The sequence below is a fragment of the Oreochromis niloticus genome, linkage group LG3 (assembly GCF_001858045.2).
Source record: "Oreochromis niloticus isolate F11D_XX linkage group LG3, O_niloticus_UMD_NMBU, whole genome shotgun sequence".
Classification (NCBI taxonomy): Eukaryota; Metazoa; Chordata; class Actinopteri; order Cichliformes; family Cichlidae; genus Oreochromis; species Oreochromis niloticus.
In genome coordinates, this window is record NC_031967.2 from 3,936,127 (window position 1) to 3,950,561 (window position 14,435).

The 14,435-nt window shown below is 39.0% G+C and overlaps 1 protein-coding gene across 7 annotated transcripts in view; it reads left to right on the forward strand.

Annotated features, from left to right (window-relative positions):
• The window catches only part of pde5ab (phosphodiesterase 5A, cGMP-specific, b), a 110,356-nt gene that overhangs the window by 78,919 nt on the left and 17,002 nt on the right, over positions 1–14,435 (forward strand). For 6 of the 7 annotated variants that reach the window (XM_025899334.1, XM_005464017.4, XM_025899337.1 and 3 more), the window contains 5 exons: positions 1,908–2,016; positions 2,097–2,181; positions 3,257–3,432; positions 8,745–8,804; positions 11,614–11,760. In XM_025899334.1, coding sequence (XP_025755119.1) covers positions 1,908–2,016; positions 2,097–2,181; positions 3,257–3,432; positions 8,745–8,804; positions 11,614–11,760 — 577 coding nt within the window. The remainder of the gene's footprint in view (positions 1–1,907; positions 2,017–2,096; positions 2,182–3,256; positions 3,433–8,744; positions 8,805–11,613; positions 11,761–14,435) is intronic. The other variant, XM_005464014.4, reaches the window with a different exon arrangement.

A 14,435-nucleotide genomic window follows, 5' to 3' on the forward strand; every position in this document is an offset into this window, starting at 1 on the left:
AATATTAGCCCACAAACAGCACCAAAAAACCCCACAAATCTCATTAAGAGAATTTTTGAATTTGCAGATTATTGTCTTAGTAATCATTTGCTTCTGACATTACAGAGACCACATAACTTAAAGCACTGATTTTAAATCGTGTTTGTGTCTGTCTTACAAACTGATATCACTCTATGTTTTTTAGATCTATTTTAGGTCCTTTGATTTAAAAAAATGAAATAAAATACATGACTAGCCAAAGTTGATACTATACATACTACTTAACTGCTTCTTGCAAATTTTGCCAACTGATGAAAATACTCAGGGCTGCTGTTACTTCTAAAAGTCAAAGTACTGATACAACACCACAAAGTCCTCCGTATTAGAATTAATAGAAAAGGTTGTGCATTTAAAAAAAAACAAACTATTAATTGAGGAAGCAAAAAATACTTAATACATACTATGCATCCATATTATGCCATGGCCACCACATAATAAATGTTGCCACCCCATAACCAGTAGCAAAGTATGGTAGAAACTGCATACTAGAACTCTAATAACTTATTTCTCTGCCAGAAATATTAAAATTGATACTAGGCAGAATGGATCCGTTTTATGTTGTTTATCCCAAATTCTGACCCTCCCTGTTGCAACAGAGACTCATCAACCCAGAGAATGTCTTTCCTATCCTCTGTTGCATAATTTTGGTGAGATGCTCTTCTGCATATCTTGATTGTGTTACCATTGCTTTCCTATAAACTCAAAGTCATCTGGGTATTCTCCTCTGAACTCTGGCATCAATAAGGCATTTTCTCCCAGAGAATTGCTCATTACTGGATATTTTCTATTTTTTGATCGTTCTCTGTATAATTTAGATATGGTTGTGTGGGAAAATCCCAGTAGGTCAGTGGTTTCTGAAAAACTCTGTCTGGTTAGAACAACCATGCCACATTCAAAATCACTCAAGTCACCTTTCTTTTCCAATCTGTTGCTTGGGTGATCTTTTCATATCAGCGTGCCTCAATTCATTGAGTTGATTGGCTAGTTGGATTGAATATATCTAACAAAGTTGCTGGTAAATGTGTAAATAATTATAAGAGTGACCGAAAAAGGGGTCTTCTGTTTTCAGGCCTATGCGATAAACCATTCCACCATAGCAGTTTTTGGACAAAGCTGTGTCTGTTAAAAGAAATGCTTTTTTATGGTTGTCAGGCACATTTACTTAACCACCCACATCTTGTTTATTTACCTTTTCACAAACAGTAATGTAGAACTTTCAGTTTGTGGTTTCAAGTGCAGTTAAATGGTGTAAGTATTTCCCGACAAACATTAGTTTCACCATCTGCCCAACAGGCTGCCAGCAGGGTGGTGGCAAACCTAGCAGGGGAATAAATGCAACTCCCCCCCAAAAGTATTTTTTTAACATCTGTTTTACATTTCTTTTGGAGCATTTGAAACCAACAACATTAGTCAGGTTGTTGGTAGCTATACATTTGAACAGAGACGAATCCAGCTCCAACTGGGAGCTAATACGGTCAGTGCATTGCAGTCAGTGACAAAACACAGGCTGCAAAGCCAGACAAAGGAACAGTCACATGGTAGAGATGGTCCCAATCATGATGTGACATTTTTTTTTTTATCTTTTAAATCATTTTTCAGCTCTTTTTTAGTCTTAAACCCTTGAAGTGCAAATGTTTTAACATTTTATAGAATTGTTGCACAATGTTTGTATTTATTTCAGCTTCTCGGAAAATGTCTTCATTTTTGGGGAATATTATCCCTTTTCTGTTTTGTGTTTTATATGTGGTTTTGAGGATAGCCCTTATATAGTATCATAGTGTCCACAAGGGTGCAATGGATTATTCCAAGTGAGCTTGATACTAAATGCTTAGTTGTGAAGCTGTTTCTCTTTGTGTGTTTCTTCTCAGGGGCCACGATAACAGTCAGATTAACTATATGTACGCCCAGTATGTTAAAAACACCATGCAGCCTCTGAACATTGCCGATGTCACCAAGGACCAGCGCTTTCCTTGGACGGTCTGTATTCTTTTCTTATCTTTTTTTGTCTCCTTTTTTCATTTTTCCAAAGTGAGTAATTATCCATCTTTTTCTCACAGAGTGAAAACCCAGATCACTCTAGCAATCAGATAAAGAGTTTGCTCTGCACTCCCATCAGGAATGGCAAGAAGGACAAAGTCATTGGTAGGATTTTGTTGCCTGAATACAATATTAGCATAAGCAGTTAGAAAGTAATATACTATTCCATGTCCAGATACATAAAAGGGAATAACAATTGTATCTATTTTTTAAAATATGTAATCAGGAACTAAAGATTTTTCCATTCGGTACATACTGTAGAAGTAAAGTGGCTTATCACTGTCTTCAATTAATATGTTAGTTTTGTTTTTCTTAAAAGTAATGTAAATTATTTCTGTTTTGTGAAGCTTTAGTACTAGCTAACCCTAGAGCTGTACCCTGAGTCAGTTAACTGAGGGATATGTAGCATGCATGCAAGGGTAATACTAATGGCCTTACAATTAATCTAGACTTTGACCAATATCCTAAAACAAATGAAAGCATAAAGTTAAATTGAAAACAATGCACACTTTGAAATAACTGACTAATTCTTGGCATTGTAGAAGTGCTTGTGTTTCGTGCTTGGACTTTCTCCTGGTGCTCTGGTTTCGCTTTTAAGACATGCTTGTTTGTTATATGCAATTAAATAACACAGAATGAGAATAAGATTTGGACAGTACAGATCCTGCATTAATATGCAAGCAATCCCTAAGAAACTTCATTATCACCATCATGACATGGGGTAAACTGGACTATTATTCCCTTTCTTATTGGGCCCCGAAAACAATGCAAATCAAAAAACTGGCAAATGCTATACTGGCAAATGAAAAGCAAGTGATATACTAAAGACAATTTTGGTGTCCTTGACTGATGTTCTGTCCAAGTATACCCAACCCTAAAAATGGTACGAATACATTCCAGCAAACTCATGATCCTGAGTCAGATAACGAGTTAAAAAAAATGTATGGATAGATGGATGTTAGGTTTAACAGATTTAGTTTGATGTTGTTTATTTACTTGAATTCTGGACGAATGAAGTGATTCAACGACAAGATAAAATGTTTGTGATTCTAAAGCTCATAATCTTACCGGAAGGTTTGCTGAACTAACTTATCTTTTACAATAGGGCCTATTAAAAGTGAAGTGTTCCATACTAGACATTACCAAATAGAAACAGTAATGTGTTTGTGTTTGCATGTAGGTGTTTGTCAGTTGGTGAACAAAATAGATGAAGTGTCAGGCAGCGTCAAGCCATTCAACAGAAATGATGACCAGTTCCTGGAGGCATTTGCCATTTTCTGTGGTCTCGGCATCCAAAATACACAGATGTATGAAACTGTAGAGAGAGCTATGGCCAAGCAAGAGGTCACTCTGGAGGTGAGTCAAGCATAAACACACATATTGTGCATCTCCTCCTCTCCAACTCTTAGAACGATATTGTAGATTTTCTTATTGTTAGCAACCTGTGCATTTGCAGTTGCAAAAATAAATAAAGGAACAAAAAAAGGAATTTTAAGCACCATTTTAACTAAAATGAATCTTTATAGAACTTTAATTCACATGAATACTTTTCAAGGAAATAAAAAATTCTTTCACACTACATTCCCTAGATGAGTAAAAATAATGTGGAAGAAAAGCATATTTTTGATGCATTGGCTTGGATGTTCTGTTTCCATTGTAGCCTATGATCCACCTGACTCACTCGCTCACTCATATTTTGTGACAATTGTGAATGTGATGTGACTTCTAGAACTACTACTTTTTCTCCCCAGAAAACAACCAAAAAACATCCTACACTGGCATTTTCTGCAGTCTAAATAGGCTCAAATGTTACCTCAATCACATTTTTTCCGTTATCTTCAAATAAGGAATTTCGTTCAACGAAACTTTTCAGACTTTCCACTGAAACCACCAAGTCATACTTACCTTGAAACAATTTTGAAAGCAAACTCTAAACATCTGATATCCCAGTTTGTTAAGTGCTTTACAATTTCAGCAGATTCCGATCGATTCAGGAATACATGGGCTGAAGACCTCAGTGTCCCTCTGTCTGAGGACCAATAGTCAAACTGTTTGTCCAGGATTCAGAAAGGCTCAATAAACGTCAGATACAAATTAATCCAGTTTAAAGTCATTCACAGACTACACTTTTCTAAACTTAAACTTAACCGGATTTATAATTCCGTATCCCCCCTATGTGATAGATGTAACGCTGATAAAGTTTCCCTTGCACATCTATTTTGGCACTGCCCACTCTTGAATGATTTTTGGTGCCAGATTTTTACGTGGTTTTCAAACCAATTTAGGAAAAGAGTACCACTTAATGGCACATTGGCTATATGTGGATCTTCTGCCTCAATTGAATCCTTCTCCTGCTCACAAAAACAGATAATCACAATGGGTATGCTTGCTGGTAAGAAACTCATTCTTTTACAGTGGCGGTCTCCTTCAGCCCCATGTTTTAAGAGGTGGCTTAACGAGATGGTGTCTGTGGCCAGGGTGGAACAGATAAGATTTGACAGGAAAGGGAAACCGGCGCGTTTTTGCACGATTTGGCAGCCATTTCTAAAATTCTTAAAAATTAATTGATCTTAATTTTATACCTCCCCCTCTGCAGGCTCCTCCCCATTTTATTTAATTACTTATTTATTTATTATTGTTATGGGGGTTTTTTTCCTCTAAATTTTTTTTACCTCCTTAGTTATTTTTTTTCATTTATTTATTTTTCTTCATGCTTACAAGACCACATACGCTAACTGTAAATGTTTACAATTGAATCTGTATAAAGTATGTTGTGTTCAGTTGTAAAAGCAAAAATAAAATATATAAAAATAAAAAAATAAAACAAATAGGCTCCAATGTGCATGCCATTTAAAGCAAACCTCTAGGTCTAGGGCAGGAAAATGACCTGAAGTTTTTGAGCCATTCTTTCTTCTGTTTCACCACTGTACTGTCAAACAACTGTGCACATGTTTTTCAAAACTTTAAAAGTAAAATGTTTTCCCATTTTCCTTGTTATTATAGGTTATTACATCACTACAGGTCATGTAATGTAACATTCAACTGAATTTCATCTTGCTATCAAAAGGAATGACAACCATTTCTCTCCCTCCAGACGTCATATATAAAAATATATAGAAATATTGTAAAGTATCCTGAGATTCTCCTTTGTTTTTTTTATGAAGTGAAACCCCAAGGTATCTTCTCATCTCTCTGTTGGAGACACAAGTATCTAAGCTAATGTTAATTTTGGTGAGCTGGAAGAACGGAAAGGGCTGTTCAAAGTTTATTGGAGCACTAGAATGATCTTAATTTGTTCTCCATCTAAAGACTGCAATCAGATCTTCTTTATGCCCAAAAACACACGATGTAATGTGGATCATTTTGTAGATGTCGGTGTTTGATTCAGCAGCTGGTTGGCTGGTGATAACAGTTAGTTGCCAGTGAACTTTGAAAAAGTAAACATGAGTTAAAACCACACAAGTATTAGACAGCTGTAGCCTTAAAATGTTGAAAAAATATTACATTTTAAATGCAACAAACAGGAGATGAAAGCATTTCAAATGAGTAAAAATTGTCCACAAATCCAAAATAAACACTGGTCATTTGGACATTTGGACTCTGAATCATGACACCATTCAGTTGCGGTAGATGGCACAACAGTGAGCTGTGTCGATAAGGAGGTGAGCAACTTCACCTTTTGTGACATTTAACTGTCAGCTCTGTGCTAAAACATGAGTCTAAATAGCAATCCCACCATGTTTTCTGGACTTCAAAGACATAATTTAATATTTAATATCTCTTCCACATAGAGAGGATCAATGAGCACTTCTAATAGAACAAACATTTTTTGTCCAAGTTCCAGTGTCAGCAGTCACGTGACATCAGACATGCTTTTGATTCTAAAGTTAAGAAAAGAGATCCCTGACACAGTGGGGAGGCTTTGATGACACAACAACACATATATGTGGACAGTTCTGAAAGCATATGAAAGGCAGCCACTGGATTACAGGCAGGAAGAAATAATAAGTTTTGCAGTGTTTGCTGCAGGGCATGAGTAGAAACAAAATGGATAACCCTGTTCCACGTCCTTCATCATGTTCTCACTGAGCCATTAATCATACTATTTTATGTTTTTAAGCTTGAACAAAACAAAGGAGCTCTTCTTAATTTTAAGAGAATTCCACTGTGTTTTCACATACATATGTGAGAATTGTGGTAAGAAACATACTGCAGATGATAACATTTTCATAAAAATGCACTCCCATTCTGAGCTAAGAAGCTACAATGAAGCAAAGACTAAGATCTTTATTTGTACATTTTTATCATGCTATATCAGTGACAGCCAGTACATGTTATGTTTAAGGAACACCATGGAACACCACGTCTACATGGCTTCTGTAATAAAAACAGCAGTCAGTGAATTTGCTCCAATTAAAGCCACATGATACTGAAATATTACAAAAAACATTAAAATGAATTAAACTAATTAAAAGCTGATGGGCTCCTAGAAATTCACCTGTATTGCCATGTAGTAAGAGACAGGTGGGAGGGATAAAACTAGAAATCACAGCTTTATTGCTGGCACAAAAGGCAATGGAAAAAAAGCTAAACTATAACAGAGCATGGAAGGATCTAGCTGACTGACTACAGACCAACAACAAGCTGAATTGACAAACAAACTGAATTCACACACACACAATGAGGGAGAATGTGATGATGAACAGAGGGAGATGCAAACAATACACACACAGGAGGGTGATTAAGGAAAGCGGACACACCTGGAGAACACAGCTTAACAGAATCATAACTAACAAGACAGGGGAACCAAAACAGAACATCACATGCACAAGACACGAGACTATCAAAAGAAAACAGGAAGTAACACTGACACAGACACACACACAGAAACTCAAGACTAAGACAAGACTAAGTTGATACTGGGACTGGGAACAGGCACAGAGATGTGACAAACTGGGGAGACAAAGGGATGAAACACAGAGAGATGAAAATGGGAACAGGAAGGGAGAAAACACGGGGCCAGGACTGCAAAGGTATTCACAGAGACAGAACACAGAGAGACCAGGTAGAAACAGGGACATGACTGGGGAGAAAGGAGGTAAACAAACACGGGGACACTGATGACAGGATACCGAGATGAGACAGAGATAGACTGGACATGAAGGGGAACAAAGATAAAACAAGAACCATGAGCTTAAAATAACAAACACTTGTGAAATACAGAACTCAAGACTACTTAATACAAAATTTGAATATAAACATTTAATACATTTAAAAGAATGAATAAAGAGTCCAGAACAACCTAAAAAACTGGGTCAAAGACCCAGGACCATGACACGTGTCAGCAGATGTTCACTGATCGTCTCTAGGGTCCTAGATCCAGTATCAACAAAAAGAACAGCTGTAATGTGTATGGATCCAAAATGAACAAGACAACATGCATGCATCAAGTGCAAGAAACACACAGCAAAATGAAATGTTATGACTATGACTTCTGTCACCTGAAGGAGAGAAATGAGTTGTCGTTGTCCCCACACTTAGGGGCTGACCCTTATAAATTTCACCTCTCAAATGGTAAACAGCTGCCACAGTTCTGGGTGGGTCATCTCTCCTCCCACCTGAGAGAGGAGGTCCCTGTAGAGAAAAAGCTGCCAGACTGATTATCTCTGCATATCATGGCTACTGACAGGCCTTTTGAATCAGAAAACAGGTCCGCTGACACACTCTTCTTTGAGTTGGTGGTATCATTTACACTGGGAGAAATGCATACAGCAGAGAGTGATACGGCTTTAACAGGGAAAGGCATACTTATGAAGCTGCTATGAGCCCTGTCATGCAGAAAGGCTAAGGTGCCCCTCTCTCAGAGAGGAATTAATCATAAAGATGTAAGGAGCAAAAACATAGCTTCACCAGGCAGCAGCACCAGGTATTTGTACGATTATGCTGTTGAATGCATATGCACACTTCAGCAACTGCTTGTGGTCTGGGTCTATAGCCACATGAAAGGAAGCATCTGTTAGATTGATTGCTTTATAACAATCCCCTGATCCAACTGCTGTTGGACTTGGAAGAAGCTGGTTTCCTAGACTCAGAAGGAAGAAGGTCCACCAGACCCACAAGCACAACACAAAAAACTGATTGTATTCTTATCTGTTGGTAACTAAAAATAGTAAACACAAGATTCAGTTGCTGTGTTTGACAGTGTACTCCTCTTCATAATGGATTCTTTTTTATTTGGGATTTGACTGACATCTGGTCGATGAGTAGTGCCACTTTTCTCTTTTATAGCCTGTCAAAAGCCTGTTGAGCTGTCTGTTTCATTTTGACAGCCTGCAAGTATCAGAGCCCACTTTTTTTTCTTTATAATTTCCAAAAGCCTCTGAACATGGCATGTTTACATCTTGTCTTTTTTACTAATGTCCATTAACATGCACTGTGCCTGCTAAATAAAAGAAAGGTCATACAGAATGTCCAGTCAGTCAAACATATTTGTATTTGCTGAAATAATTGCAAACTGAGTGCTGCCACAAAGCAGACTACAGACTGTTCTCAGAGAACAGCAATATAGGCAGTGTAGGTGTGCTTTCTACAGAAAATCCGATACTTGTGCAATAATCATATCTTTTATTTCTGCAAAACTCATCTTTTTTTAAATACATGTGTTTCAGGTCTTGTCGTATCATGCCTCTGCTGCAGATGAAGAATCACGGGATCTCCAGGTAGCTGAAGTAAATTGAAATGTATTAATTTAACATTATACACTTAGCATGGAAAGACACAAACACAGGCACGTGATATTAAGAGAAAGAAGAAGTAGGCTGTAGATGAGAAGTAACACAACATCTTAGGCTGAATCAGTAAGAAACAGTGTTGGGCAAGTTACTTTGAAGAAGTAATTAATTATAGTTACTAGTTACTTCTTCAAAAAAGTAACTGAGTTACAAGATTCTAAAAGTAATTAATTACTTGAAAAGTAACTATTGTGTTACTTTAAAAAAAAAATGTGTAACCCTCTGGGGTCCAGGTTATAATTGGCCATTTTTAACCACTTTTGATTTTCCCTCTACATTTCACCTTTAAAAACTATTTACTTTGCCTTGTTTGGTATCATTCTTTTTAGCACAACCTCACATGTCTGAATTTACTGTTATGTTTTCATTTTGACAAACTGTATTAACACAAATGATCTAAAATCAGACAAAAAACATAAAATCCGAATAGAAAAAGTTATATTTTTTACTGTAACAACCACAAACATGTTTATTGAATCATATTTCATAACTTTAAATGCAAATATTAATTGTCAATTTTAAAATCCTATGCACAAGTTTTGCAAACAACAAAGTTATTTGCAGCCGTTTACCTTTTACCGTTTTTTAATAACCATTTCAAACTATTTACATAACAATCAGCTGTTCTGCATTCAATAAGATGCCACACAAATTATTTGTGCCACTCCAAAAAAAATAATTTCTGTCCACTATAAAGCAGAACATCACAGCCTGATACCTGCAGGTCTGACAGCAGCAGGTGTATCCGTCTCCTGTTTTCTACCTGGAGACAGCAGTCGCCTCATTGTTCTGACACACAACACAAAACTATCCACAACACTACACACTAACTACACAATCCAAACACGCTAAACGTCACAAATCTCTCACATCTCAAAACTCGCTCTCTCTCTTTTTCTGCTGTCTCTCTCTCTCTCTCTCTCCCTCTCTCTCTCTCTCTCGCCGTCACTCCTAAAACTTCCCCGTCTTCCTAAACAACCAAATGTCATGTTGCCATATCATTTTTTGATTGGTTGACATGGTGCATTTTTCCACCAATACGAACGGGCTGTTTTTTGTTTTGTTTTTTTTATTTTTTGGTCATAAGCAGAGAGTGCTTGCTAGCGCTGTCCTTAGATGTTAAACGTGACGAAAGTATTCAGGAAAAAACGCGTATATATTGTTTATCATTACTCTGGTTTTACGTGGCCTATCAACACAATTTAAAAACTGGTATATATCACCTTGTTGCTTTGTAATCTTAAAGTGGTCATGTGATTGGCTTACAACAACTACTTTATTCTTTCTCAGTCAAACAGCGGCACTCATGCGATTGTTTTGCCCCCCTGAGCTACAGGTGTTGTGCCAAAAAATGATCGTCTGCCAGAAAGTGAATGCCGTCTGCGGGAGTGCGCGCAGCTGCTTAAAGCTGTAGCGCCCAGATTACTTACCTTACCTTAACTTACTTGCGGTAAGCTGAACACAGCTTCAGCCGTCTGTTTGTTGAAAAATAGTAACGCGACTGCACCGCATTTTCTTGTTAGTAACGGTAACGGCGTTGTAACGATAGAAATAATAATTAGTTAGATTACTCGTTACTGAAAAAAGTAACGCCGTTAGTAACGCCGTTACTTGAAACGCCATTATTCATATACATCACTGGTAAGAAAGTATGGGAACTACATGGGCCCAAGGATATTTGGCATGTAGACTGAAACAGATGGGGATCAAACCACCCGCCTTCCAGTTAGTAGGTGATCTGCTCTACCACCTGAGCTACAGCCATCCATGACTCAGTATCTCAGAGATAAGCTAATATACTCAGTCATTTGGGAGAGGCTTAAAGCAGAGTGGCTACTCTTCCACATCAAAAACAGCCACTTTTGATGGTTCCGGCATATCCTGGATTCCTCTTAGGTGACATGTTTTGGGTATGCTAAGGATATGCTGGATAGATTATCTATCTATCAGTGGTATTTGTAATGCCACAGTATCCCCCTGGAACACATGGAGGAGAATGGATTGATGGACGGATGGAGTTTTGAATCCATGTGTCTTGTTTAGGGGGACATTAGCTCTTAATTTGAGAATGTTGGTGATAATATATACTTCTCTTCATTCTAGAGTTGGATCAAATTCACATTAATATGATTCTTTCTGCTATTAGTATTTTGTGTTGAATTTAAATATTTTTGAGCGAACCTTGTATGAATGAACCCCACAAATCAACCAAAACAAGAGTAAAGGATATTCCAAGTGATTTTGAGTAGATCATTTGTCACATCTAACTGGCTCATTGGCTTCAAGGTACCTCTTAAAATATGAACCAATTAGAGCAGCACATCCTTCCCACCAGCACTAACAGTGGCACTGCTTGACCATCTGAAAGGGTCCTGCTCTCTTCCTCTCTCCTTATAGCAAACTGGCTGAACTAATAGCATAGCCTGATTAAGAGGCCTCCCTTGGGCACAAGAGAGAGGATGTGTCACTTGGTAACTAGGACACAGACTTGATTATTTTGGTACATTCTCTACTCATGAGGTTGCTACATAATGTATATTTGGCGCATTGCACACCTTGTAACTGCATTTTAAATTAAAGTTGCTTCTGTAACAGCAACAGAATTAAGAATTGAGATTTGAATCTGATTACTAGTATATCATTATATCATTAGTCTTTAGTTCAACTAAATAATGCAGAATGTTTTAATTTGAAGCCTGTTGTTTTTCCTGCTGTTTGCATGTATATATTCTGTGTGTGTTTGAAGTTAGCAACCATTCCATCAGCCCAGTCGCTCCATCTTCTGGACTTCAGCTTCAGTGACTTTGACTTGTCAGATACTGAAACCACGTTGGCTACTGTGCGGATGTTTGTTGACCTCAACCTGGTCCAAAACTTTCAGATGAAGTATACGGTAAGAACTGACCTGGGATTTTACACAAACAGGCTAGACTTAACATGTGTTCCATTAAAATCCATGAGAACTGCAAACTTTCTTTAAAAATCCTACTCAGGCCTTTGTTTCAGAGGCAACTAAGGTGATGCTCTGTCCCCACTGCACTTTCTGACCACTAGTCACCTCCTGTACAAGCTCTATGCGAGTAGACTCACTGATCCACCTCAGCAGTCGAATGTTTGCAAAAAGAAGAAAGGTGATCTGGATTGAAGGGGTGAAGTTCTCAGAAGGGAAAATAGCAGATAAAGAGGACAGCTTCAACTACCTGGGTAATCTCACAGGCCAACAGGAACCATGATGAATATGCACTAAGTTAAGCCACAGCCAAATACGCCCAGAAGGTAAGACATCCTACCAGTCATCAGATAGCCTGCAATAATAAGCTGCCAACGGGAGCTTATTATTACGTCAAGGCACAAGAATTCCCCACAGTGCATGGTAGTCTTCAAGCAACAAGCGACGGATTGAGGGAAGTCAAGGATTAATGAGTGTCCAAGCTACAATTCAGGATGAAACACTGACCATACACAAATAAATCAGGAACCTGGCAGCCTGAGTTGAGCTGCTACAAAATGCCTCAGACAGCTAAAGACAGAGAGTGACAGGACGGGGAACTGTTATGGATGACCAAGCACTTGCATGGCATGTACCACTGACACATAGAAGAAATGACTGACAGCACGAAATCCTACCAGTGGCTAGAAAAAGCCAGTATAAAGGACAGCACATGGGCTCTGTTCATGGCAACACAAGAACAAGACCTAAGCACCAGATCCATAGTGGCAGCAGTCTACCACAGCTGAGAGGACACAAGCTGCAAACTATGCAAAGGTGACCCAGAGACTATCCAGTACACAATAGCAAGATATAAAATACCCCCAGAACACCTCCCACAGAATAAAAACAGAGTTGGTCCAGTGTTCCACGATCGGGATGAAAACCGTATTGTTCGTCCCGTATCTGAGGTTTGACTAATTGACGGACTCTCCTTTCCAGCATCCTGGCATAGACTATCCTGAGGAGGCTGAGGAGTGTGATCCCCCTATATTTGGAGCACACCCTCTGGTCCCCCTCCTTGAAGATGGAAACCACCACCCCACTCTGCTAATCCAGAGGTACCGCCCCAGATCTCCACAAGACATTGCAAAGGCATGTTAACCAAGACAGCCCTACAACATCCAGAGCAATGGAGGTGCTCAACATGATGAACCATTTGGACTCTGTGTCCCCAGTCTCCCTCAGAATGTTGCCGAAGCTCTACCGGAGGTGAGAGTTGAAGCTCTTGTGGACCAGGGCCTCAGCTAGGCATTCCCATCTCACCCTCACTATACGTTTGGTGCCACATGCACTTTTCGACACCCTTATGTTCGAACACTGGCTTCAGGTCTCATTGTCATTTGCCAGGTCGATCATCCTCAAGCACCCCACCCAGGCACTTGAAGGAGACCAGGTAAACTGAACTGCGATTTGGCACATAAGTGCAAACAAGAGTCAGTACCCGTTCCTTGACCTGGAGGCACAGGGAACAAACCCTCTTGTTCATTGGGAAAAAACCCAACATACTGGCAGCAAACTGAGGGGATACCAGGTTACCCACTCCAGTCTACTGCCTCTCACCAAGGGCAACTCCAGTCTGGCGTTCAATGTCCCAGTCGGCAGCCTCGGCAGTCGGGGATCAGTTCACCAGGGTCTCCACCCTTGACTGGCACCCGACATACATTGCACCCGACCCCTATGGCACCTCCTTTGTTTTTTAAGGCTCAACTACTGTACATGGACTGCAAGCCAAACCATTCATAAACTTATGAGAACTAGCCTTAAAGTAGCAACTCTTACTGTGCAACAACAGATTTTTTACTCAGAGTAGAAGGTTTGATTTTTAAATGGCAACACAGAAACCACAAAAATTACAGCTATCTTCAGTGTATTTAATGAACTGTTGCAAAAAACCAACCTGCTTTCTGTCAGCAACATTAAACCATTACATTATGAGCAAATGTGTTGGAAGAGAAATAAATGCATTTACAGCTGAAGAAGTATTAGAGTGTAGTGTTTGCTTGCATCTTTAACTCAGAGACTGCACACAGACACACAACAGTATCATGCACATAAAACAATTCCCCTCCAAAAATCACTCACACAGTCACCCTCCATTATCGCTGTCTGTCAAACCCAATTCTCTGCTCATCTGACTTTTTTTGGCATCAGCATCAGCAGTTCACTGGCAGGATTGGCTCTCCACCTTAGTCTGCTCTTGATGGCTGACTCCTGGGTGCCTGCGGGGAGAGGCCTCACAAAAAGAAACTTTGACTGGAGGAAGTTATGGCCCTCCAGAAGTGCAGGCTGTCAGTTTAACTTTCACACCGATAGCTGACACACTGGCCATCCCAGAGCATCACACCCTGGAAGCTGAACTGCACAACAAGTCATGATTTGATTGCAATCCTAACATATTTAATATTGTACAGACGCTCATTCAAGTCTGAGATCAAATTATAATGTTTCCTATAGAGAAAATGAGCCCCGATTTGATTAGATGAATAATAATTTGGATTCTCGTGGTGCCTCAGATTGGAATTAGTTTTACTCACAGTGTGGTCATGACAAGCGTGTAGCTTAGCACCCTGCCAGCA